This window comes from Chiroxiphia lanceolata, chromosome 5, assembly GCF_009829145.1.
Source record: "Chiroxiphia lanceolata isolate bChiLan1 chromosome 5, bChiLan1.pri, whole genome shotgun sequence".
NCBI lineage: Eukaryota > Metazoa > Chordata > Aves > Passeriformes > Pipridae > Chiroxiphia > Chiroxiphia lanceolata.
The window spans coordinates 70,970,067-70,996,470 of record NC_045641.1 but is presented as its reverse complement, the minus strand read 5'-3'; the positions used below and the strand labels follow the sequence as shown (position 1 = coordinate 70,996,470).

Here is a 26,404-nt window from a genome sequence, read left to right as displayed (position 1 = left end):
TTTAATGGGGATTTCTGAATTTGTGAAATACATACTGGAAGTGTTCCTGCGGTCAGCGAGGGTTCTTACAACCATACTTTGTGTTGTAGAGGAGGAAGGAAGTTTTCTACCATATGTGTAGGATTATTTCTCAACAAAGGGGTTTCCCCACTCCCACACTGCCAGCACAAGAGACTCTTCAGAGGATGTCAGCTTGGGGCTCCAACACATGTGTACGTCTGCTCCCTGCTGATGGAAAAGGGAGATACTCAGGCATGTTTATTACACGCTGTAGTACTTGCTGCTCTTGTTCTATTAACTTTTAATACTGCTGCACTTTCAGGCTCCAGCCATGAACAGGACCCCAAGTGTGCCACATTTGCTCTGAAAGCAGAAGAAAAAAATAATCCTTCTCTGAGGAGGTTGTGACAAGGGATGTCTCTTTTAGACAGACAGCAGGGAACTTGAAATTTTGAAACAGGAGTATGTAGAGGGATAGCTGACACCTGCATACTGTCTTCTATTTCCTAGTTTTACACTTGGGATCAAAGTATCCACACTGCTTTTAGGATGACTTCAGTGTGAAATGCCTGCTGATAGCCTGGACCTGAGGATGTTTGGCCATGCCCTGCCAGCTACATCAGGGTGCTCCAAGGAGAGGCTGATCTGGAGCCAGTTCTGGGCAAGAAATGACAGAATACAATGAGACTCCTCAGTTCAGGAGAGAAATAACTGAGAATACGTGACAGAGATTTACAAACCCAAGACTGGCACAGAGAGAGTGGATGGGGACCAGCTGTTCACCATGTACTAACTTTTTTGGAGCTAGTTGAGAAGAAAATAGAGAATACGAAAAAAGTACTTGAGACTCTCAACTGAAAAGAGGTCAAATCCTTGATTCTCAGGCAAAAAGCTCCTGAAATCTGCTCAGATGGGTTCTGAGCAAGCAGAGCGGGGCAGTTAGTCCTGTCTTTCAGGCTCTGTGACTAGGTCATTCTGCACCTGCTCTGGTTTACTGAATGGCACCACTCTTTGGCAGCTACTCTATGAAGGGTATTAATTCCTACCAGTGACTGCTGGAGGCTGGAAGGATGTATCAGGAGTCCTCTATGTAGCGTCTCTGCTTTCTCCATGCTATCATCAAGCACCCACTGATGGCTACAATAAACAACAGGATACTAGGATGGATGGACCTCCAGTCTGATTGACTCCCTTGTCAATATTCCTAAAAGAGAGAAAGGAAAATTTTGCAGGCGAGCAGTGTGGCAGCCTGAGCTGAACCTTCCAGGGCTACAGCACACAGGACCACATGGATCCAACAGAGTAAGGGGAATTCACCAACCAGATGCCAGTGCTGACTTAATTTAGTGGATATGTAGTTATCTGTGTTTTCTGAGGGTGTTCTACTGTACTTCTGGGCAACACAGTGAGAACTGAGGAAAAAAAAAATAATATTCCCCACACAGACTCAGTCCAATTCTTCCTAATGAGATTGACAACTGGGGGAAAGAAAAAAGGAAAAAAAATGCCCTGTGTTTCAGGAAGTATAGATGACTTTGGTTGAAGAAATTTTTCCTAGTCCTGGCCACCAGGTCCTTTTCCACCAGGCAACTTTCCAGCCACTCTTCCCCCAACCTGTAGCACTGCATGCGCCCATTTCTCTTGAGTTTGTCACTGTTGTGGCAGGCAGGGTGGTGCAAAGAAGCTCCTGCCTCTCTCCACTGGTCTCCAGTTTGCACAGCTTGTGTTGTTCCCCTTCCTAGCAGGACTGAAGCCCCAGCCAGTCCCACTGGGACAGTGCTGGCAGAGAATGAGCAGCGGGAGTTGCCTCCACCTACATCCACAGCTCCCAGGCAGGTTGTCCCTTCTGGGACACCTATTAGGGACCTCTTTGAACACACCCCTGTGGAGGATGCCATCAGGCAAGTGTGGGACCGCAGAGCTCGTTTTCCTGCTCTTGTTTGGGAAAGGCCACTCTTTGCTGCAGTGCCACAGCTGTGCCTCAGCAAAAGGGATGCAGGCCAGGGAACACACTCAGTTTCAGATGTGAGAAGGCCCTGGGTACCTGTCACACACATGGCTCCTTTTGCTCAGCAGGTCTGCTCCCTGGCAGTGCCCAGGCCCAGCTTCTGGGTGGGTGCACCAGGCTGAGTGCAGAAGCAGCTTGAGAGGAGGAGGGGAGGACGAGACCAAGGAGGGGAATTTTCTTGGGCAGTTAGGGCTGTGAGACCTCTGGAGAGGCACAAGGACAGAGATGCAAAGGCATCCAGGGCTGGCCCAATGCTGACCCTGCTGGGGCAGTGGGAATTTTGCCACTGATGAGGTCAGTAGGCTCAGGCTGAGGCCAACAGGGCCCATGTATGGACATCTTACCTGTGGGGTCTCAACTTGAGGGACAACCACAGTGCAGTGGTATTCACAGAGACATAACGGAAGGAAGTTTAGATGGCTTTGGGTGGATTTAGGTATTTATATACTGTGGTCCATCCTGTGTGGGGATTAATATAAACAGTATTTTTTCTTTCCCTTTTTTCTCTACAGATAGAGAGTATAAGGACTCTTGTTTTGTAGAAAAGCATTGTTGGTGGTTCCAGGAGAGAAGTTCCCCAAAGCAGAACATGATAACTGAAATGAAATAGAACAAATACATCAAACCCAAAGCATTTAATAAAATAAAACATCTCTTTTTTCCCCCCTAAAACCTGTGTTAAAAATATGTAACTATACATTGGTTCAAAAAGGAGAGAAGACTACTTCTTCTGGGGCTACAAGGTAACTTTTCAAAGCAATGAAGTCCACTAGACAAATGTATTTGGGGGATTGGATGGAATAGGCCAGGCAAGCTTTCTTTCCTTGGTTTCTCTGTTAAAAGCATCATAGGTGGAGTCTTTGGTGACACTTTTGGCCGTCGCTGGAATATCTACAATACCAACATGATTTTTTTTTGCTATCCTGGAACTGGTGGTGATGGTGTATGCATTGCTTCTGTAGCATTTCATGGCAGACATGCAAAAAGTTTCTTTCATCCCCCTTCTGAAGTTTGCATTATAGATGGAGTAGAGGGTTGGCTTAGAGGCTGAGGAACTAAAAGAGATCCAGGTGATAGCCAGGAATACCAAGGAGCTCTTTCTATAGTCTGTTTCCTGTGGGTGCCACAGCTGTACCATGTAGAAAGGGAGACAGGACAGGAGAAACATCGAGTTTAACATTAAGAACATCTTGATGGTTTTCACTTTTGTTCTTGGGACAATATTTGTTGTCCTCCTGACAGTCATTCCATCTGTGCCTATTCTCCAAATGTACTTAATTACTCTCTTGTAAAAGAGGATAATGAGGAGGGATGGGATCAAAAACACCACCAAGAGGTGGGTGATACTATAGACGGTTCCTTGCCAAGAATTGGGTAGAAAAAAGTTGCAGTGGTGATCACTGTTGGAGCTGTAGAGAAAACAAACTGGTGATGCAAACAGAGCACCACAGAGCCAAGAGGCCAGAATCATTTTCTTGGCTTTCTCCCTGGACACTTTGAAGCTCAGGGGATGGACAATAGTGTAGAATCGATCCACGCCTATGGAGAAGAGCACGTAGATCTGGACTGCCGGGGTGAGGTACTGTATGTACCTCACCAGCTTGCACATCCCGTTCCCCAGCATCCACCTGCCGTAGGTCAACTGGAGCAGCAGGAAGGGCGCACTCACAACACTGGTGAGCAAGTCTGCACAAGCCATGGAGACCACAAAATAGTTGGTGGTGGATTGTGTCCTCCTGCTCCTGTGGATCACTAAGCAGACAAGGAAGTTTCCCAAGATGGAAACCAGCCACAACACTCCCCAAACCATGCTGGCTGCTGCAATTTCCCCTGGCCTCAGTCCGTAGTCTAAGAGAGTGTGGTTCCTGCTTGAGCCAGGTCCTGTGGGTGACGATTCTGTCATCTCATAGCCAGCAGGAGGGATGGAGGTTTCGGGGTTGCTCGTGTTCTGCAGCAGGAGCAGTAGGGTAGGGAGAAGGAAAGGACTGCTGCTGTTATCCATGCTTTGGGCAAACTTGGCCATGTCTTTTGCTCAGGCTGCAAAAAGAGAGGAGAGAAAAGGTTTCAACAGCTCTGTGTGAAAAGCCCACCTTAAGCAACACAGGAGAATTCTCAGTAGTATACCCTAATTTCAGAGAAACTGGCAGAAATATACACGCGTGGATGCTCATGTGACTTCTGTATTTCTGAGTTAACACTGAAATACAGCTGCTGGGATTGTATTGTAGCTGGTCCTTTGTGTAAGAAGCACCCTACCCCATCCCCCTCACTGACATGTAGTGGCTGCCAGCCTTTCATGTCCTTGTTTTTGTGCCTTACAGCCCCACCCCATCCCTGCCTTGGTGGAAGGGAAGGAGGGAAGGAGAAGGGCAGGACCACTTGGTTAACACATGGAGTCCCCAGGCAACGAGAAGCCTCAGCCCAGAGAATGTTCTGGACCATCGCCATGGATGCCCACAACCCCTGACTGGACCAGGTTATAAATGAGACCCCCACTGGAACCCACCTTTTTTGTGTTGTTTTCCTTGGAGCAGCATGTCTGTGGTGGGAAGCCCTTTCCTTGGGGTTGGGATGCCATCAAAGGAGACTTCCTGGGATTGAGTTCCCTCACTACCAGCACCATCCCCCCAGAAGAAGGACAGGCCTTTAGCATGTGTGCGAGCACAGGCACAGTTCAGGTCATTGGTCTTGTCTGTGGAGTAATAATATCCCCAGCTGGTAACACCAAACCTAGAACCTGTTAATCTCTCATTGCTTGAGAATTAAAGTTTGTCTGAGTGCATTATCTGTGTGAAGATGTTTTACTGTACCTTCATGACAGACACACCACAGAATGTGATAGGTATGACCTCCTGTTTTGAGGAGCAAGAGACAAGAATGCATATATTAACAGACAAAATTTCCAGTCTTGAATTTAGCCAGATGATTGGGTTGGTCTTAGCCTATCACAAGGACAAAATGGGAAAACAGCTAGTTTTAGTGGCTATATGTATACAAGCACCTTGCTGCAGTCTGATGTCCTTTCAGTCATCATCTTGACATGCATGACTTGTAGCTGAAACGGTTTGAGGGTAGTAACAACTGGGTTTGTTTCAGTGGAGCTGGTTAAACAAAGAATATTTGCATGGCACCCTCATACCAGAATAACACTGGGGGGACATCAGTAGTGAGACTGAGAAGTGGTGGTTGAGTTGTCAACTGCAAGGGGGTCCATCAGCAGATTGTACTTTGCCCCTTGTCCCCCCTTCTGCTGGAGGGCTGTGGGCGCTGCCCAGCCTGGCCTTGCCTTCCCCCTCATCCTTAATTGCCTTCCTTCATCGTTTTTTTTGCTGGCTTTGCCTGGCAGATGATTCCTGACTTCTCAAAGAGTTCCTACTTGTCTTTCACCATCCTCTGTCAGGTGGATCTGCTCCCCTGGAGATATCCTGCTGTCATCAGCTGTTGGCAGGGCATTTGGGCTGCTATCTTTGGCAGAGTGGCAGGATGCATTGACAGTACAACCCACTCAATTATGTGTTAGAATTATCTGTCATAAAATAATACACGTGGAGCCTATTAACCAGATAGAAAAGAACATTATAGGCTAATTTTCTTCCTTGATTTCCCTTCTTGCTGTGCAGAAGTATGTGCCATTAAAAATAGCCAGCTACAAATAAAGCTTCATAGAAGAATAACCAGATAAAATTTCTTGACCAGTACTGAAGAGTCTGATACAAGAATGCAATGACCTTCTTAAGCTGTTAAAATATGCAGACTCGCTAACACTGTTTTCATGATATTTCTCCTTGTGGGGCAAATCTGCTCTCTGTGTCTGTTCAGACCTGAAATGTTTAGTTATGCAGGTGGGTAAAACCGAAAATAGTTATAGGGTTGTAGTACTCAAATAGTACTTTTTTTCCTGATGTATTTTGCCTAAAAGTCAGCCCAGCCACTGAGGACTGGAGAACTTGGTTTACCTGCAAACATGCCTTTGAGAAGCCAGGAATGCAGCAGCTTCAACAGGGAACAGTATGTGACCCACTCAGGGACACGTATGGAGAGCTAACCAGTGGGTGCCTACAGAGGAGAGAGAATGGCAAGAGATGTATCCAGCTGTCTTGTGCTAGAGCTTTGCTAGCAGAGGAAGCAATATATGAGCTGAAGAGCCCGTTCCATATGCCACCCTTCACCAAAGATCATTGTTGTGTTGAGAGGTAAAATGTCTGGTTATGCAACTCTGGAGGCAGTAGTTTCCTCACTGTGAGTAAAACAGAAGAGGTACCAAAACATGTGCAAGTAATACTATATTTTGTGATTCTTTCTTCCTTGGAAAAATTCAGGATCATTCAGCACATTGCCCACAAGGTACAGGTGTAACTGTAGGGAGTTTAACTAACTTGAGCATAAGATTTCTCTCATTGTACAGCAATTATTTGTTTTATTTTTTTAAAAAAGTAAATGCTATCTAATTAACCAATGTGCTCTGAGATTTCTGCATTCTTAGGCATAGATAATTTTTCTTTCAAATGGATCAGAAACTGATGTCTTTTATATTAAAGGATCTCTATTCAAGCCTATTTTCCCTAGGTGGCACTGAGATCAGAATCATGCCCTGATTTAGCACTAAGAACCTTAGAATCTATGGCCCAACATATATTTTTCTTCTGTAGGAAAGTCTATTTTTAAAGTGGAGACTTGAACTTCTGCATTATAAGTAATGTTCTAAAAGGAACCATGACCATGAAATCTCAGCAAATGCACAACTCTGTATGGGTCTAGGATGCAAATACCTGAAGACTCTGTAACTTGCTACATTATTTATCCTCAATTCCCATGTTCCTGTTTGCTTCACTGTTTACTGAAATATGTTTTAAGTGTTAGTGAGCCACTCAACTCATGAATATCAGATCTGTAAAAAACAGTGATGAGCTCTGTCACCTCCCTCTGCCTTGCAGGTCAATAAGCAGAAATTTAAAAACACAAGAAGTAAAAATTACATATAGTGAATATGTGAGGCCTAATTACAATTTTAGTTACCAAAAATGTTTTGAATAATTTTACCTCACTTTGTCTTTCAAACATTTTAGAGTGGGAATCCTTTTAAAACTGATACAAGGACTTTCTGTATTTCTGTTTTAAAACCTACTTTATGTGCATTTGCTTGGCAAAAGAAAGGGTGTGTGAAATGACTCATAATTATCAAAGAGAGATTTCCTTGTGCCTTGTTCCATTTTGTTGACCTTAATTTGCAGTTTGGAAACCAAATCTCTCCATTTTCAGGGTTATCCCTTTGGGTTGATAGCTAACTCTCCAAAACAGATCTGTTACTTAGAGATTAAATATTTGAGCTACAAGAACTTCATGAAATCACCACCACATATACTTTGCTGTTGCATAAAACTCATATGGCATAGTTACTGTGTGTTTGCATGTTTACTCTCCTATCTACAAGTGCAGTGTCCACTCCAATTTGGAAGAGCAAAACCTAATGAGATTCACAAAATAATGCAATAAATGTTTTGTTGCTTTGGGGTTCTTTTTATGATTAATCAAAAGAATAAAGACTTTGTTTGCCAACTACTGTTTTCAGGATTAAAAAGGCAGCTAAAGAAACTGATCATTGCACATTACTTGACCTAGCACTAGCAGAGGGGCTTTTTTATTCAACATATTTTGCCTCTCTGCATCATAACTGCAAAACACCAGGCAAACATTGGCCCAGAAAGTTATTTCAAAAGCATTAAACTGGTCATTTACTCCATAAACTTCCCTCTCTGAAGAGTATCTTGGGAATAGCTGCCAGACTGGAAGAGAAATGCTTCATCTAACTGAGTTTAATCAACATTAGAAATGTGAGTAAGTTGAACCAGATTGGAGGAGGGAGGGCTTTTGTCTGACTGTAAGATGCTAGAAGGTGACACTCATCCCTGCCTAAATTCAAATTACCTACCCCATGTGCTCATTGTGTCAGTGTAAAAATCCCTTTATAGAAGAGTGGAGTCTCTCTCAGTGTCTTGCTATGTGGAGATGACTGTGTGCATATTGAGGCCATTTAGTACTTCTGCTTCCAGTGGAGGAATGCAGATACACATGCTTTTGTAAGTACATCATTTCCCTGCCAGTTCTTTTCTCTGGTCCAGTGCTCATAAAAGTGCTCAGCTATTTGCCCTGTTCCTCTGACAAAGGCTTTTCCTTTCTCTGAGCAGCTTTTCTGAGCAAAGCTTAAAATCTCTTCAGGTGAAGTGTGTTCTCCCTCAGTCTCTGCATTCCAGTGCATGAGGATAGAAAACATCTGCCCCTATTTTATCAGGAGAATAAAGTGTTTTGAATTCAGTAAAACTTTTGAGATCCATACCCATATCTCATATGCTGCTGTCTGTTCCTGAGCTTCACCCAGCTGCTGGAGATTCTTATCCTGCAGCATGCCTAGCTAAAGATGATGTAAGTGTGGATGGGCTCATGGATGAAGCTTTCAGTGCTGGTGTAGACACAGCTCAGCTTTCAGTAAAAGCTTCTGACCTGAACTGACTGTGTAAGCTGATATGTGTTACTGCGTCTTGTATTAGGATCTGAGGGCCAAGCCTGTATTGCGGGGTGAGGTCGTGGGAGCAGGAAGTATGGATGGAATCAAATAAAAGAAGGAAATGTTCTAATTTCCAGCACATCTACAGAATATATCTTATATTTGGCTACTGCATGAGCATGAATCTAAACAAGACTTTTTTTGCTCTATGCTTAAGGAAATTAAGGGCAACTAGGCAGCCTCTTTGCCATCAACCTTCACTGACTCTTCAAGTTCTTTCCTGACTATTTTCATAAGGTATTAAAACTGAGGACAAGGATATAATACTGCAACACTTGCTGAGATTGGGATCAATTTACATTTCTTGTACTGGCTGCTTGAGGAAGAATCCTTTTTCAGCTTCACCCTTTTAACTGACCTAAGTAATGGGTGAGATATGCAGTAACAAACTAGAACAAGAACAGGGTCCATCTATTGCTTCTGGGTCTGTTAGCTCACATCTGGAGTAACTACTCTGGCAGCAGGCTTGTAGCACTGGGTTCAGGGCAAATCCACGAGGCATAACTTTGATGAACAAGCAGGACTCAAACCCGTTCATAAGTCACAATTGCATATTGGCTTAGTCTCCTTAATAGACGTTGCCATGTCTTGAAGCTCATTCTGGTCTTAAAGGTTCTAGGAGCAATGGCATTTTCCTGCATCTGAAGTCAATGAATTTTTCTCATGTATTTTCTGTGGGTTAAAACTGACATACCAGAAGTCACTGCGGGACTATTAACCTGAGATGAGCTGCTAAGACCCAGTAATTATTTGTGCACCTAAACCCCAAGGTGTTTATTCTCTGTTGGTAGGGAGAAGGAGCCCTTAAAGTAACTGCAGATTCCACTTATACCCAACATCATGCTCTGGTTCAGGGGCAGACAGTGGTAAAATATGAGCCAGATTTGTGCTCAATACTACCCAGACACAGACCCTCACCTCACCAGAGCGAGGTAACAGCTGTAACTCTCTTCAACCAGGGCTCTGCTGAAGGACACATGAGGTTGGCAACACTCAGATCTGTAGAAAGGAGGCCTTTCTGGAGAGATAGGCAGGGCCACTCACAGTGAGAAGTTATTTCTGCAGTAGCTGTAGGGTAGGGTTGTCTGTAGGGCCCAGGCAGGACACAGCCATCTTTCCACAGGCCCAGGCTATGCCAAAAGAGTTGTTGGGTTTGCCAAGACCTTTGGACTGCCTGTTCCTTCCACCTGTCTCCTCTGCTCTTGTCCACAGCCTAGTCTGGCTAATCATAGGGGATAAAGAGAGAACGGTGCTCTGGCTACTACCTCATGAGCAAACCAGTGTAACAGTTTACAAACATGTACACAAGGGTTTGAGTCTCCTGTTATAGACGTAACTGTTCTTCCCCAAAGGAAAGACCCAAAGGTTTTAACTCTTCTTCCCCGAAGGAAAGACCCCACAGGTTTAAATGTCTCAAAGCTTTATTCTGCCTTCCTACTGCTGTGACTAATATGCAAAACTCCAGATTAGCACTGTTCTAAAAATGAGAGCAGAACCCAGATCTGTGCCCAGTGTGACTGTGGGGGCATGAAAAAGTGGAGAAGAGTGACTAACCTAATTTCCAAGTCTTCTGTCAAAATAGGTTCCACCTACTGAAATTGTCAAAGAAGAGTGTAGAGAAGCTTGAAATAAAACTTTGGAGGCTTCTGGTTCCCCTTAATGGGGATTGAATTTGTCCTTGGACATGGCTAGGCTGTACCCTTTCCTGATTCAGAGGTAAAAAATAGATGCTCTCTCCCACATGCTTGCACTAATTTTTGGCAGTGCCAGGCCCTACCTACAACACAGCACAGTCTTCTGTGTGATGTGAGGAATGCAGTGCTTACCAGGGGTGGTTTGCCATGGTGGGTGCTGACAGATAAGCAGTGGTGAATCTCGCCCTTGGCTGCTTTCAATTCCCAGCTCTTGGAAATTCTCACCCTCTCCCCACTGAGTGTCCTCTCCCCCACAGGGAAAATGTGCCAGCAGCTACAGTGAGGACTTCACCAGCTTAGTGCACCCTCTCGCTATCAGTGAGCACAAGTTCTTCTTCCAGGAGAACCTCAGGAGTTTTTTTTGTTGCTTTTGTATGGAAAGGTCATGTAGAAAGGAGCTCTTGATATTAAATCTTGTGAAAATTGCTTTCTCATCGCACGAAAAGTTAATATGGCAGCAGGATTTTTGCACTGGTTCAAACATTTGTGCTGGGATGTGAGACTGTCTGTCATATGTCTCTTGACTCAATAACATGGAACTGTGCTCACATGACACAGGTCACCTGTGCCAGACACAGTGAGAGAGAGTGGGGTGGCAGTGGTGGCTAATAATTAGGGCTGCCAGAGATCCTAAGATGCTTCCAGGAGGACTTATCTGATAGGAATAAGAGGAGGAGACCTGAATGAGCAATAGAACAACATTCCCACGAGTCTCTGCCAGAGAACATGGTGATTAGTGAGAGCATTTCATAGTCTGCCTATAGTTACTTTGTTGAAGAAACTGGGAGGCTGAAGGCCATGCAAAGCCTATGGAAATGCCTGGAAATGCCTGGAAATGCCTGATGTGGAGATGATTGTGGGAAGGGGTTTTCTCAGCTGAGCTAGACTCAAGGAGGACAAAAGCAGCCCAGGAGAAGCCACTGAGGCAAGATGTCAACCTGCTGATAAGCCCTGAACTGGAGATATCTTCATAGACAGGGTGCCAATTGCAAGAACTGTGTTGGCTGCCTGTCAGAGGGTAAGTCTAGGGAATTATGGAAGCTGCTGGAATGAAGAAATCCCAAGTGCACAAGCTCTATGTCATGTTTTGGCACTGGGACAACTGCCTGTGGTAGGTATGGCAAGTAGACTCCACTTGAGGATGTTAGGGATTTGTTCTGCATTGTCTGATTGAAGTTGCTCTCCAAATTGTTAAACACCTGAGACAGGATGCCTGGTGAGGCTGCAAAGGAAAATGCAGATGGAGATAATACGGTGTGGCCCAGATGGGGGAATTGCACTGCACAGCTTTGCAAACAGAGGCTTCACAGGAGAACTGCGGGGGAGTAAGAGTCTGCAAGCTCTTACTTTAAGATAAGGAGCAGAGCTCCCCAAACGTGTCTAAGGTGTAGAAATTCCTCCCTTTACTGACTCATCTGAGACCAGCATGCTTAAAATAAATCATAAATCAAGCTTACTCATAAATCAAGTTTCCAAAAATCCATATTTAGACACCCAAATACAGATCAGCTTTTAAGGATGCCTCTGGATTGGCAACCAGTTTTTCTGCAAACCAAGACACTTTTTAAAGTGATTAACAGCGACTTTAACAACACATCTTCAAGAACCACATTTTAAAATCTTAGCCAGAAAGAACTGGCTATGAATCCTGCCTCATACACACAAATGGTCTTTTGAAAGTAGAAGGCAGCTTTGCTTCTCCATTACTCTGTGGAGCCAACATACTGGCTGGAAGCCAGCTGGAAAAATGAGAAATATTGCCATGGATTCTTAGAGAATATGTGTCTGAATTAGTAAAACCAGAATAGCTCCCTTTCCTAGGCTGGCTACAGATAAGCAAAAATTGCTGTGCCTGTGGTGTTTCCCTAAGTAGCTGCATCCAGGCACCCACACAGAAAAAGGGAAACAACGTTTTCAGAAAGGATGATTTCAAATTAATGACTGAAAAATACAAAACCAGCTGTTTTAGAGGAAAGAAGAAGCTGTTTGAATGTATCTAGAGACAGAAAAAACCAGATGAGCAGATTGGTTTTCTCCACTACCATAAAAGTAATTTTCTGCTTCCATTGAACTGATGATGTAAGGGGATTGTTTTAAACAAATAAGTAGCATAATTGAAAAATAATGAATATGGAGAACGTAGATTTGTGCAGAACATATAGGGAGTTATTCTGCAGTCATGCTACACATCTCTCTGCTTTCAGCAGAATAAGCTTAAAATTCAAGCCCCACAGAGCATTTTCTCCTGAGGAATGAGTCCTCCTTGCCAAACCCCAAGGGTTTTAAATGAGTATAAGTAAATATGCATAAGATAAATTGCTGGAAAAGATCATCTCATTTGTCTCCACGGGGAGAACTATCCCTTTAGCTACAGCAGTGTTCAGCACAGCACCTATCCATCCACATACCTGCTCCAAAGCATAGTCCCAGAGGCGCTGGTCTCCTCCGTGCTCTGCCTGTTATCCCAAGTGAAGGCACCTCTGGAAAGGTCCCAGTCATACCGGGAACCACGGCGTATCGTCACGTCTGTAGCTGTCTCTGCCCAGATGTTTGCAAAGCCGCTTGAGCAGGGAGGGATGGGGTGTCCTGCCCCTCTTCTTTAACGGAGGAAAAATGACGTTTCGCAGGTTGGCTGCCGCTCAGTTCCTTTCTGTGTCATGTGGGATGCAGGTCATGTGTCTGTCCCCCCATCAGGACCCGGCTGCCCGGGGCTCTCCTCCCGCCGCCCCGTCGGGTCCGTGCGGGCCGGGACCCCGCAGCACCGCGGACAGCGCCCCGCGCCCCGACGGGGCGGGCACGGCCCGCTGTCCCTCCGGCTCCGGCCCCGCAGGGCCCCGGGGAGCAGCGCAGGGCACCTGGGGTATGGGCCGGCCCCGCAGGGCCCCGAGGAGCAGCGCAGGGCACCCGGGGGCTGCGGCGGGGCTCGGCTGCCGGCGCTGACGTCCCGGTTGCCATGGCGAGGAGTGGCGGCTGAAGAGGATGCTTCTCTCCCACGATGGTCGCCATGGGACTCCGCCAATTGAAAGGAATGGAGAGAATGAATAAGGTGAAGGAGGTGGAGAGAATATTTAATTAGCTTCCTCTGGGATTTTTTTTTTTTTTTTTGATTCCCGTGTGGATTCTTAAACTCAGAATGCCTGGTCCCCCTGTTTAAAATTGGGCACCTTTTTATTTTGTGGAGAATGGCACCGACATCACTTTCTTATGTTCTCTGCCACATACACTTTATTAAACAAATCAGAATAGTAACAACCCTCCTCAAATCTCAATCAGTCGTCTCTCACAAATGTTTTCCCTACAGAAGTACAACAACTCCATAAATTATATTACACTGTACTGTTTAGGAAGGAAGATACCATTTTAGTCCTGACAAACTTTCTGCCTGTGAACTGACCAAGGAATTTGTTTGGTGTATGGATTTCTGTTATTTCAGGATTTCTGACTTGAAATGCATGGGTAAACTGTACCAACAAAGGCTGGTTCAAAGGATTGGTATTTTCCTTTATTTTCCCTCATTCTTCAGTGTACAACTCCAAGTATATTTTTATAATTTTTTACTAGATGACTTTAGGACAGAGGAGAAAAAGTACAGTTGTTTATTGAAAACTACTCTCAAGGAAGAACGTTGAAATAAACAATGTGGGGGTTTTTTAATGGCAACTACTCTAGTATAATGTAATTTCCTATATTTTTAAATTTTTAAGCTACATTACATGCAATGGAACGGGTACTCTGGGAATCAAGTTAGAAACATAGAATAACTTCTACACAAAGAAGGATCTAGGTTAGCAAAAAGTAAGGTGTGGGCAGATTTGATAGAGTGCATGACATAGAGAGTGTCAATAGGGATTGTCTGTTGATCTTCCAATGGAAGAACTTGGAAGGGAGCATCAGATGAAGGAACAAGGTTCAGAACATGCAGAAGGGGGGGTTATTTTCTGACAGTATGGGTATAACTTCCTGGCGTTCCTTGCTAAAGGATGATGTGGATGCAGAATTCCATGTGAAATTAAGGGGGGATTGAACAAATGTTTGGAAAAGTGGTAAATAGAACAAAACTTTCTAGACATATAAAACACATTCCTCTCAGAAAATCGTCTGAGCTCAGGAGAGAAAGTATTGTACTGAGATTCAGTGAAAGGTATTTTTATAACCAAACCAATAATTTTATAAAGTTTAGGCTGGGAATGTAACTTTCTAAATACATTTACAATATACTCTTGCCCTGTTAGAGAATGGCAATGGCAATGGTAGCTTGACCATACATTTCCAGATATTTCACATAGTTTATTTAAAAAATTTGCTGATTTTTGAATAGCAAGTTTCTCCCCCCCACACACTGTTTTCCGCCCTGTGATTGTCAGTGTTAGATAAAGAAAACCTTAATTTTCACCTTCTTTCAAACTATGGTTTTCCTGACAGTGCAGGAGGGTGAAGGAAAGTTACCTGACACTTGTGTTCATGAAGCGTTGCACAGGGAGATGGAAACTGCTGGACTGACTCATACCTTAGTTGCTCTAGTTTAGGGACGGAGCCTTTGGCAGTGGGAAATGCACCATGTTTTGGAAGAAGGGGGTTCACTTTCTCCTTCTTGCCACATAGACATGAGGATCAAGGCTTGAAATATTTAGTGATATTAGTTTTTTGTGAGTTTAGATCTCATGTTGGATTAATCAATAAATAATAAAATCCAAGTAGATAATTTCAGTATTGATAAACTGGATGAGGATGTACACCTCATTCAGCATATCCAGAGAGCCTGAAACATTGGTCCTTATTATTTGGAGACTTGTTTCTCTGACAAGACCAAAGCATTTTCTCGAGTTTGTCCTGAATGACCCATGTTATTCCAAATCTGATATCAATGCCAGAGCCATAGTTGCTGGTGATTATTTTGGAACTACTTTTGCAGGGCAAATGATTTTCACTCAGCATCGGTCTGTTTTTATTGTGCATTTGTTTGACCAAAGCTGGAAGTAAATCTCAGATTATTTTTTTTACACCTGTCATATTCCTGCTATTAAAGAAGCTTTTATTCCTGCCAATGAATCCAGAGATAAACCCAGGTAGACAGATCAGGTACCCCAACTGACACCTGACTGGTGACAAAAGGGCATTTTGTGTACTCATCACTAGACAGTTTGCTGTGGGGAGGGGAGCAGAAAAATAAATCATATGAACAGATAAGAGATAATAAGTGCAAATTGAAATATATGGCGTTTTGTACCTTTTGTGTGTGTGGATCATTATGGCTGAGGTACTCCCTGTGCTGCATGTGGAGTCTGTGTTTGCAGGGTCAGGCGGGGAAAAGTATTGTCATTTATGCATGGGGTCAAACTCTGATCCATCTTTGATCATCCTTGTGGGTCCCTTCCAACTTGGGATATTCTATGATCATAAGTTTTTCCATTTTGTTCAGTGGGATCAGGCTCTTGAGTTTGGTACACAAGGGTCACTAGCCCTGGAGGGCTGAAGGCAGCTCTGGAGTTGCACAAGAAAAAGTCTGTCTTAAATTCCTGCCTCTTTTGATGTCTCAGACATGCAGTTTGGGATACATCATTTGGCGTCTCTGGATCAAATTCAGCTCAGGAGCACCGGGTTAAATTCAAAGTGACTCCACTGAAGCCACATGGCAGAGCCCAACCACTTACCAGTTAAACATGTCTTCACTGGTTGTCCTAGGGCTGAATTTGGCACAGGGCCTTGAGAATGATTCCATGTTCTCTAAGAACGCAACATTTCAGGCTGGTTTTGTTTGAGGGATGGACAAGGTGACTAGGTGACTATGTATCCCTCAGGCAGGATCCCTCAAGACTTTTAGATCTAGTGTGAACTGTGCCACTAAAGGGTAGCCCACCAAGAGTAGGGTTGGTTTTTTTTTTTGTTTCACTGTGTTTTCACCTGTTTAAATCCCAAAGTGGTTCAGAGACTAGTGAGAAATCTCCCATGGCTGAGCTAAAACCATAGCTTTGCTTAGCTGTGCTCAGACCTTTGTAAGGTCTGACCCTGCCCCTGTAAGGTCTGAGCACAGACATGAAATGAAAGTGAAATTCTGAGATAACAATCTCTGGGGACACCTTATATGTACTTGGTGTGGAAAATAGTAACTTGCCTGGAGGAAATATGACTCACTTTTCTTGGTGTTTGGAAAAGTAGGGCAATGTCTAGGTTTCTGTTTGATTAAAGCTTATTATGAACTAGTTTACTTTGTCTCCTCCCCAGGCAATACATGAAAAGCAGCAATCACTGGCCCTTGAAGTTAATATACGGCATTGTGCATTCTAATGGATGGCATTTCATATGACCTACATGCACAGAGTGCAGCTGGGATGAGTCAGATTTCTGTGTCTGAGGCTACCATAGCTCCTACACTCTTAAATTAATGCTTATATTTGAAACAGAGAAGCACTGATGCTGAACCATTCATTAAGAAGCAATGGTAAGATCTGCACCTGCTTTAAGGAGGAACTTATTCCCTGGAGACATTGACCGTGCCTCTTACTCAGACACAGTTTCAATCATGTCAAGTAAGGTCAAGAGGATTAGGACAGAAAGGATTTCTGGCAACGCCGGTCAGGGAATCCCAAACAGGGAGGGAGCTATGGCATCAGGGGGTGATGCTGTGGAAACCACAGGAAGCATGGATAATCCAGTGCCAAGGAAAAAATAGTCACAATTTATTATTTTGTTCTGATACAGGCTCTTGGTTGAACATTACTGAATGGGAGATCTTTTTTGGTTGTTAGGGCGGCTACTTTCTGCTTTGCATAACAAAAGCTGTTTTACTTTCCTGATAGGGCCACAGAACTCAGGATGGATCAGACTCAGTCATTGTAGCCTGGGAGCCTTGCCTAGACCAGAACTGGAGATGTGAACTTGCCTGAAACCAAACCAAAGCAAAACAACTCCCACCAAACCCCAAATCTGTGAATTGCTCCAATCTGCCTACCTTCAGATAAAACAACTGGATCACTGCAGGCTTCTACAGCTCTTCTTAGAAGAACTATCCCCATTATAAGTTAAACATGCTTATCAATAGACAGGATTAGTTTGCCACAGGGATGTGAACTGGCTATACATCAACACTCCAAAATGTAATACTCTTCCTGACAGCAGATCTAATTTTACAGTCATATGGAGGGTGAGGAGGGGGTGGTCTTAGCTGCTGTGTTACAAGCTGTCCTGTTAGAACAGCTGGGACCGATTCATCACTGAATTGGTATAGCCCAAACTGTGTATTCTATAGCCCTCCATGCCATTTCTCAGAAACTGTTGTCAGTAGAGGCCTGCGAGGTGTGTGTGGGGGAATGTTCCTGAGCACCCTCATACCCTTTTATGGAATTCCCCGCTCTGAGGGGAGGACTGAACATTCCTGCCTGAACTGGAGAGTATATAAACCTGGAGTTTCGGAACCTTTTTACCACTCGTGGGATCCAGAGGAGGACTGCAGCTCATCGCTCTCAACCAGACTACAGCTCGTCACTCTCAACCAGACTACAGGTCATCGCTCTCAACCAGACTGCAGCTCACCACCACCCTCGGCTGGACTACAATCACCACTTTTGGCTGAACTGCAGCAGCTCTCCCACCAGCAGGTTTTTCCCCTCTCCCTTTGCTTTGGACTCAAGGGGGAGCCCAGGTAGCACCGCTTTGTTTGTGCCCCGGGGTGCTGGGTTGTACATTTGGGCTTTGTGGGTTAGTGCCTGTTGCTTGTCTGTGTGGTCGTACTTATTGTATTATTTTATTAAATTGTTATTCTGACTTGTAATCTCTCTTTGAGTTGGCTTGGTTTCCTCTGCTGGTTAACTTTCAAACCAGCACACAAGCCCTGCTGTACAGCCCCTTAGTCAGACCATGGTCATGTCCAGCCATTGAATGTGTACTACAGCTTAGCACAGCAGCACAGGGCTCTGCCTGGTTCAGTGCTGTGGGCAAGAACTCAAGGGTTATTTAAACACATAATCTTTCTTACTACAGAGCTGTCTCTTATAACACACAGACCTGCTGTAGCCATAGAAGTGTCCTGCCACATCCTGTCAGACAGTAGCATGTAGTCCTCGGCATCTTTCACCCAGCTAAGACTTATACATAAATTTTTTTCCCAGTGAGCCAAAAATGAAGTGGGCATTCAAGAGATAAAGCCCTATGGGCAGGCAGTAAAGGTAATTAGTCTCTTTGGTGCTGAAGTATCTCCTGAAAATGGGATGAGAGGCTTGCTGTATTTAGAAGAGCAGTGATAAAATAGATTTCCAAAGTCTGGGCCAAACTCTGATGAGCTCTGTCTTATGCTTGGGAAACAGAAGGAAAAGGAAGTGAAATGGTAGAGCTGTGAACTGCCCTTATCAATCAGGTCAACATAGAAAGCATGCTTCTCACTTGGTCTAGGGAAAAAGAAATAGGACTATTTTAAATTTTGAAATTTTAGTCTTTTGAATAATCACTAAGATTCTTCATATAAAAATTCGCGTAAACATTTTTACATGTTCATGTTTAATGCATTGGTTATTTTCAGATATTTTTAAGAAAATCCTTGCCTTGTCTCTACTTCAGTGAAGGAGAGCTGGTGACTCCCTTATACTGCTTGAAACCATATGGGGTCCCAATAACCTTCTCATCTTATACACTTCCTTTCTCATGCTGCCTTTTTCAACAACTAGACACTTGCCTGTGTTGTGATGGAGCTTGTTTAGCAAATTTGGCCTTGAGCCTAGGAGTTCTTGGTGTTCCAACTGTCCTTGTTCACACTCTTCTGGTCGAGCCTGGCTGATGATGATGGCTGGAAAATTAGGCCCATCTATTCCCTCCAAAAGATGAATTCAAATGGTATCACGAGGAAAACACACCCAAGAAGTGCTACAGGTGTGTTTGCTTTGAGCCTGATGACAGTCTCGTTAAAATCAATAAAAAGACTCCCACCAACTTCAATAGGGAAATCATTTCCTACTCTGGATTTGTCTGCTTGAGTTATGCAAAGGAAACAAGGTCAAGCTTTGTCTTAAAATTACTTACACAAATAACTTATTACGGGATAAATAATTGATGAGGCAATTCTTACAGGGCCCCAAAGGTCAAAGGGTTTCTTACGACAACTGATAAAACATCCTTGACTGATGTTCTCACAGCACCCATGATAGTGTTGCTGACAGGCATAACATGCTTATCCATCAGCATTTTATGATCTACTTATAAATGCCATATCGTTATAAGTCTCTACTAGCAAAACAAGTAACTTTCGTGTCAGAAAGCTGTGCAAAAAATTTGGAAACTAAAGTAATTTTTGAGATCTGAGGAACATTCAGATTAAATGTTACCTCAGTTGTGAAATGTATTTCTTGGAGAATATAAGACAGGAAGCCTCGTGGCTGGAGAACAATTTGTCGTTGGAAAGCCAACTTCTTTTCTGGCTGATCTTTAACCACTGTAAAAAAAGGGGGAGGAACATGATACACTTATTTCAAATAAAACCACTACAAATGATGGAGAAGCCCTGAGAACAGACACCAGGTTTTGCCACATATTGGCTGTTGTTTCCCCTTACTTCTGAATTTGCTCTTAAAAATGGCTGTGAGACTATTACATGTGTCTATTATACACCAGATTTTCTTACTTGAAGGGATATGGTAATATCTTTGCTCCCACTGTGCAAAAAAATGAAGTTGTTTGTGAAACCCTCAAGCCCTTAGTTTGAATCCTCTCTCACTGGGAACAGGCTAAAAGTAATCACCCTTCTGAAGTGTCAACACTGGCATTACTGGACTTTTTCTTCCCTGGGTGAAGCAGTAGCTGCACAGTGATTCCCAGTGTCAAAGGAATTCATCCTGATGATGCAGGAAGGTGGGAATGACCATGGGGACACCGGCTCTGCCCCTGTACGAGGCTGGGGGGCAGCGAGGCTTTGGGTGGTGGTGATACCAGGACGACTCTTCTGTTTGTGGAGAACCTGAAATGGATTTGGTGGGGAGACACCTATGTCTCCGCATAGTTCCTCTCTGAGCATCAGTTGAGCACTTAGTTCACTAATCCTTTCTGGGGCAGGTTTCAGGTTTTTCTTCTTGAGCCACTTTCTGAAGGCAGCTGGGAGAGCTCAGAGATGTGTGGTCTGGCAGCCCTGGCAGCTCTTAGTTTGCCCTGGGGAAGGACAGAGAAGGGTGCACATTGCAGGGACTTCCACTTCTCCCCTATCTTCCCACGGTCATGACGAAGAGAATTCTCATATGCATAAAACTGTACGAGAGAGAAATGTATTCAAAAGAGACACAGAAAACAGTGGTCACAGGTGGTTATTGCTATTTACTATCTATAGTTAATATGCTTTTGGGACAGTGATGTTTAGAGGAATCTGTTCCTTGTCCCAGTCCCCTGGCCAAGAAGGCTTTACCATCATAAATTTGACTTGAATGGTTTATAAACCAGAAGAGAGGTGCTGCCTTCGTGCAGCAAAAATCTGCAAAGGCTGCACTTATACTTTCTTAGCGACACTCCTTTGTAACTTTTCACACGTTCACAGACAAAAATCCACAACAGTTTCGCGGTTAGTATTTTACAAGCTCCCTGGAGAATGAACTTATTTGTGCTCCCACGCCCGGCGCTTCGGAAAGCAAATCAATGCTGCCCTCCCGCGGCCCCGGGCTCTCTGTGCCAAGAGGATGCTCCAGATGTCCGTCAGCCTCCTCGCATGTTTTCTCTGCTCCGGAGGGAGAAGAGAGAGCCGCTAGGCAATAGGTTTTCCACACTGAGGTTTTTCACACCTCCTCTGTTCTGACACCTGAGTTTGAAGCCCCACCTAGTAAATCAAAGAAGGATAACAGCTTAACTGAGTTGTTGGACGTTGCCCTTTGGAGGAATACGCTTCTTCCCTTGAGTAGCAGGTAAACTCAGGACTGTGAATGCAGAATCAGGAGCCTGAACAGCCATCTGTGCCTGCACAGCCTCTGGGTAATGATAGTGCCAACCACAACCAGACTTCCCTGAATCCCTTTTTTTTTTCCCTGCATTTGCCTATTTATATTTAGGCCTTCCCAGTGACTGGATGGAGGAGGTGGTGGCTCTTCAAGCGGCCTTGCTGTCTCGTTTATCTTCCCTATTTCACATATATACCCACATTCCTTGTAGTAAAAATCTCCAGGTCACTTCTAATGACCTGTGTCTGCTGGTCACCAAGGGCCAGAGATGCCTGCACTGCTATGATGAGACTTCAGGAAGGGAGGGTTTTTAGTGAAGGAATGTTGAGACAACAGCAGCTGTAGATTAAACAAATGTGCTATGCTAGATGACAGCTGGAAAGTTAGGGCAGTGGTGGTGCATTAAACAGGGCTAAATTCTGTACTAAGTTTAAGTTTGGAGTAACCACTCTGAAATAAATAAAGTAACTTTAGACTGACTCCATTGTATTGGAGAGCAAAATTGGCTTTGCAATTACGTGAAAAAGTGCAGCAGATGAAGAGTTTCATAAAAATTTCAGTCAAGACAGAGTGAAATCCAACAGTTCCAACCAACCTTTCTCTTTTTTAGTAGCATTTCTGTGTCTGACTTCTCATACCACATTTCTCTATTTTAGGGGCATTTATGGGTTTGCTTTTATAAAAGAGGCCCAGTCTCTGCCATCATTTACACTACCATATGCCTACCTGTTTCAATGTAGTTTGTCTCTACTTGAGCTTTCATAAGCAAGATAAAACAATCATAATTGATCTTACTGTAGCTAAGCAGCAGGCGAACCAAGAGTCCTGTCTGATTCAAGAGACATCTTGAATGCCATGGTCAGAAAGACACCAGGCTCACTTCTGTCCTCATATGCAAATCCTGCTGACATCAACATCTGAGGGTAAAATTTATCATCTCTCCCCTCTGCCTGTCCCCCAGCTTTGTAGCTGGGAAGGGGAGCCAAGAGTCACAAGGAGTCTCTACAGAGGACAAGATTATTCTTGCAGGAGCAGTTTTTCTGTTTTTTGACCGGATTTTAATGCTTATCAGATGTGAAGTTCACAGGAGGAAAAATGAAGCCCAAGCGAGGTATTACTTATGCTGAGAAATGGCCAGGCATGTAAATATGTTAATGCTGAGGGACCATACTTGTAGCAGATTAAAATGCATTATATATAATATTATATATAGTTAGGGTTATATTTAAGGCTGGTTTTGGGTTGCCACCTTTGAAATAAGAAGGGCACATTAGCCACATAACTGCTGTGCATACTCTGTGCGTACATACTGGCTTTAAACCTACAAGGCCCCAGTTCACTGCTGGCAACCTTGTGCTGGGGCATGAAATGAATTCTCTCTCTCACCTCAACAACCCAGGTCTCATGCTACCTCTTCCTCCAGGGCCTGCCTGTTCTGATGAAATTCAGCATGCATTTCACAATGACGATGCTATTTCTCTTCTTCCAAACGAGCATAATAAAAACCACCCCTCTGCTGATACCAGTCCTGGTTTCTGAATGAACCAAAGTTTCACTGAAATCAGTGGTGCTGCACTGGTTTTTGCTAGCTGATGTTCTGTAGCAATGAAGTTATGGGAATTTTTAAGTTCTCAGGAAAGGAAAATCGAGATAGATGTCTCCCCTGTTGTTAATACCGCCTGACCTTTTTTTCCTGTATATTCTCCTGTGTGTCATTTAGCCTGTGAGCACTTCAGGGAAAAGGAGAGGAAGGAAGTATCCTTAGTGGGCTTTTTCGTGAAATGAGGAAGATTACGTGACTGTTTTTTTCCTGTGGAAGAAGACTGTAGATTTAACACTGCTGACTTTACTCATTCAAAGTGCTCAGCCCTCCCTTGAACTGTGAACTTGGCTCAAAAAGGATTAAAAGGTGGGTATCAAATTACACCTTTTTTCCTTTCTGCCACCATAGTCTAAATGCCTGGGTCAGGATTTTGCTGCGACCCTGAGAGAGCTAAAAGCTGTCTTCTTACCTCTCAAAACGAAACCAGCCTCAGGATATCAGCAGTGGAATGATAAGAAAACCACCAAGGCAGTGTGAGACCCAAGTTAACGCAGGGAGAGCTGATTAACCTGCTTGCAGGTGGGGCTCTGGCTCGCTAGCAAAGCACACCTGGCTATGGCATATATTAGTGCATAGCTGTCTTTTGGGATGAAAGGGGTTACCTTTTATCAGAGTTGCCTCTGGGTTGTGTTGCTTATAACCGAGTGAGTGTTCTGCTCATTTAAGGTTAAATCCTACCTTTCCATTTACAGTGGATTGTACATTTTTTAGGCAATATACCTGGAATCTGTGTATATGTCCTTGGAGTACAAGGACAATACTGTGACAGAGAGAAGTGATGTTTGGGGCATTTTTCCTTGGTGAGTCTGAGTAACCTCACCGACACATGGGCTGTGCACTGTGGAGAACTGCAGGAGGGAGTTTAGTGACTGGTTAAACCATACTGAGCTCCTGACTTCTTTAGTATTGTAGATATCTCCCCCAGCTGTTTTAGACAAACTCACCTATCCTGGCTTTGCCAATATGTTGTTGCCTTGGGCAGATGGCTTCACCTCACAAGCCTTGGCTTCCTCATCTGTAAAATGAAGCTGGTAACACCCTCTGGTGTCCCAGGGCTACAGCACGTTTCTTGTCTTACACCTGATTCAAACCATTACAATGCAGTAGGAGCAGAGATAAGCCCCGGGATGGGGATGTTTGTCCAGTGTCTGTGTTCTTACCCTCTTTGGACTGACCTGCAAGAAAGACCACTTTACCGGCTTGGAAAGAGAGCTGGGAAGTATATTTAAGGAGCAATGCTGCTTTTATAAACAAGCTGTGAAACCCATGGCGACTATCTTTCGAGATCTAGACTAAGTAAGTGAATGGGTGAAGATTGCTCTGCTCTGGGCTGGAAGTGGCTGCATGCAGCAGGGCTGTGTTGTGCAAAACCCTGTTCCTGAAGTGGCAAGCTAATGAAATGTCACTGACAGTGAAGGACTGAGTTAGAGGTAGATGGGGTTTGAATATGTTCCTACCAGGACTCGCCATGTGGTGAATCATGCCGAGCTGTGGTTGCTGGGAGATGAGCTCCAGGATCTGGGCTAAAAGGAGCAATGAGAGGTTCTCAGCTCTTGCTCTCCAGGCAGGAGACAAATTTTTTATATGGTGAATGAGGTGGTGTGTTGCATTGTGCTAAGCTACTCAGAGAAGGGAACCAAATACAACTCTTGCTTCTTTTTAATGACTTCTTGTAGGGAGCCAAGGCCTGGCAACAGGAGGTCTAAACACTCCCTCAGTCTTTTGAATCACAGAAATATACGTCTCTTACAGATGCCTTGGTAGATGGTCTAACTATAGCCTTTAATCCTTCTGTGCCTCAGCTCCCTCTTTTTTAAGATACAGATAGGAATATTTTGCAGCCATGCTGGCAGTATAAATATTTCAAGGACAGGGATATTGTCTGCTATCTTGTTACTGTGTTGCCAAAATATAGGGGCAGGGCATTACTATTTACTGTTAAATTTCCAGACCTGGCATTTTAAGCTAGTGTGTGTTTTGGAAACAGAGTGAGGGAGGGCTAGAGACAGAGGAGACTTGCTCAGCCTGGCTGCGGGGCAGGGAATGGGCAAAAAGGTTGCTCCCGATCTTCCTCTCTGGTTATGGAGCTGTGTGGATGGATTTTGAGGGGAAAACCTGCTCAGCTTACAGACAGTCTGCTGCTGCAGCACTGAGCTCTGAAGGTCTGGAGCTGAGGAACAGAGGTATCAGAAAGCTTGCCAAAAATACCATGAATCACTCATCTGCTCAAATAGCCTTCATAAAATAATAAAAAACCACAGCACCTTCTGAAGATGTATCTTGACATTTCTGAGCATGAGGGATGAGTACAGGTCACAGAAATCTGGGGTCCTGCAGCACAACTCTTATGGGCAACAGTACTTTGGAACTTTACTCTTTTGTACTGTACCCTATAGAAAGCATGTGATTAATCCACTTAACTTGTGGGTACCGAATCCTTGACTTAAGGAGAAAAAGGATCTAATATGGAGCTTAATGCCTCAATTGGATTTCCTAGCAAGCTTAGGCACGAGATTTTTCTTACAGAGATTAGCTAGATTACTTGGTAGAAATGGAAACCAGAAGACCTGGGCGTGGTTAAAGAAGGAAAAAGGGAATGGATAGTGTAACTTCAATTTTTTCTGTGGGGTATGGAAAGATAAGAATGTACTTGGGGAAGTGTAAGGCGCTTTTTTTTAGTGGTGGAAAAGGACTGTGCTTTGAATAACCATGACATGAGAGGGATGGAAGTGAAGGATATGTAGAAATGTAAGGCTCTGAAACCAGCAGAGTACATTTATGAAGAAGATGTGTAGCCAAGTGAGGAGTGATGTAACAACGAGAAAAAAAGAGCTCTACATATACAGCAGGTCATTCTTACTTTTTTTTTTAACTTTGATTTTTTCTTTTATTTTCCTGGGGTAACACGGAAGAATCACAAAATAAAATTGCCAGTTCATACCATGTTTCAGCTTCTAGCTGGGATAACACTTGTCCTACATCTGATACATAAGTCTCCAACATCTGCCTTAAAACTGAGGGATTGTTTTATCCCAGTCTTGGTAATAGCATCTCTGCAGTTAACCAGAGGACTGTTAGAGCAGTTGCTTGCAGTTCCACAGCCCAGGCACTGAGGCTGACTGAGTGAGCATCCTTCCGTGAAACTGCACCAGTGATCTTTAGTAGAATTTGAAGATGTGTAAGTGTTCATGGCATGGTATATACATACACACATACACATTTATCCGAGAAAAATTCGTTGTGTTGTCCTTTTCTACACCTCCAGCTCTTTCTTCCCCAGTTGTGGAAGGGCTAGAGGTCCTCCATCCTCCATGGTTTGCTGCCTGCCTAGGTGGTGAGTTGAAGGTGTAGGAGATAGGAGGGTTTTGGAAACTCCCTCAGTATGCTGGATCCAGCAGACATCAGTTGTGTGGCAGACTCAGCAGAGGGAGCCTTGTGTTCAGTCCTGGAGCTGAGGAAGGGAGGAGACTTAATGCAGCTCAGAAAGAAAAGGTCACTTTCATTTTCCTCCCTCCCTCCTCTGGGACCCGGAGCTTGCTGCTTGGACTGGGAATGCCTAAGCAACATCACACGGTTCCCCTGTGTGAGTATGTTTGTATATTTTATGCTGCCCATGCAGTTTATGAAGCACTTAGT

At 44.1% G+C, this 26,404-nt stretch overlaps 1 protein-coding gene and 1 long non-coding RNA gene across 3 annotated transcripts; one reads left to right on the top strand and one right to left on the bottom strand.

The window, feature by feature from the left end:
* Positions 1-2,624: 2,624 nt before the first annotated feature.
* Positions 2,625-13,088, bottom strand: LOC116787676 (probable G-protein coupled receptor 19). 2 transcript variants are annotated; one of them, XM_032689493.1, is made up of 3 exons: positions 12,673-13,088; positions 5,965-6,064; positions 2,625-4,045 (listed from the first exon to the last, which is right to left on the bottom strand). In XM_032689493.1, exon 3 carries the CDS (start codon positions 4,029-4,031, stop codon positions 2,778-2,780), a length of 1,254 nt encoding a protein of 417 aa, XP_032545384.1. In that variant the 5' UTR covers positions 4,032-4,045; positions 5,965-6,064; positions 12,673-13,088; the 3' UTR covers positions 2,625-2,777. The 2 variants fall into 2 exon arrangements, with proteins under 2 accessions (XP_032545384.1, XP_032545385.1); XM_032689494.1 differs by lacking the exon at positions 5,965-6,064.
* A 141-nt stretch (positions 13,089-13,229) lies between these two features.
* LOC116787558 lies at positions 13,230-23,025 on the top strand. The gene is made up of 3 exons (XR_004357327.1): positions 13,230-13,310; positions 21,966-22,088; positions 22,886-23,025. It is a non-coding gene; the product is annotated as an uncharacterized LOC116787558 (long non-coding RNA).
* The last annotated feature ends 3,379 nt before the right edge of the window (positions 23,026-26,404 follow it).

What these genes read in the sequence shown, in the direction of transcription:
- LOC116787676 (XM_032689493.1), bottom strand. Translation starts at nt 4,031, where the DNA reads ATGGCCAAGTTTGCCCAAAGCATGGATAACAGCAGCAGTCCTTTCCTT.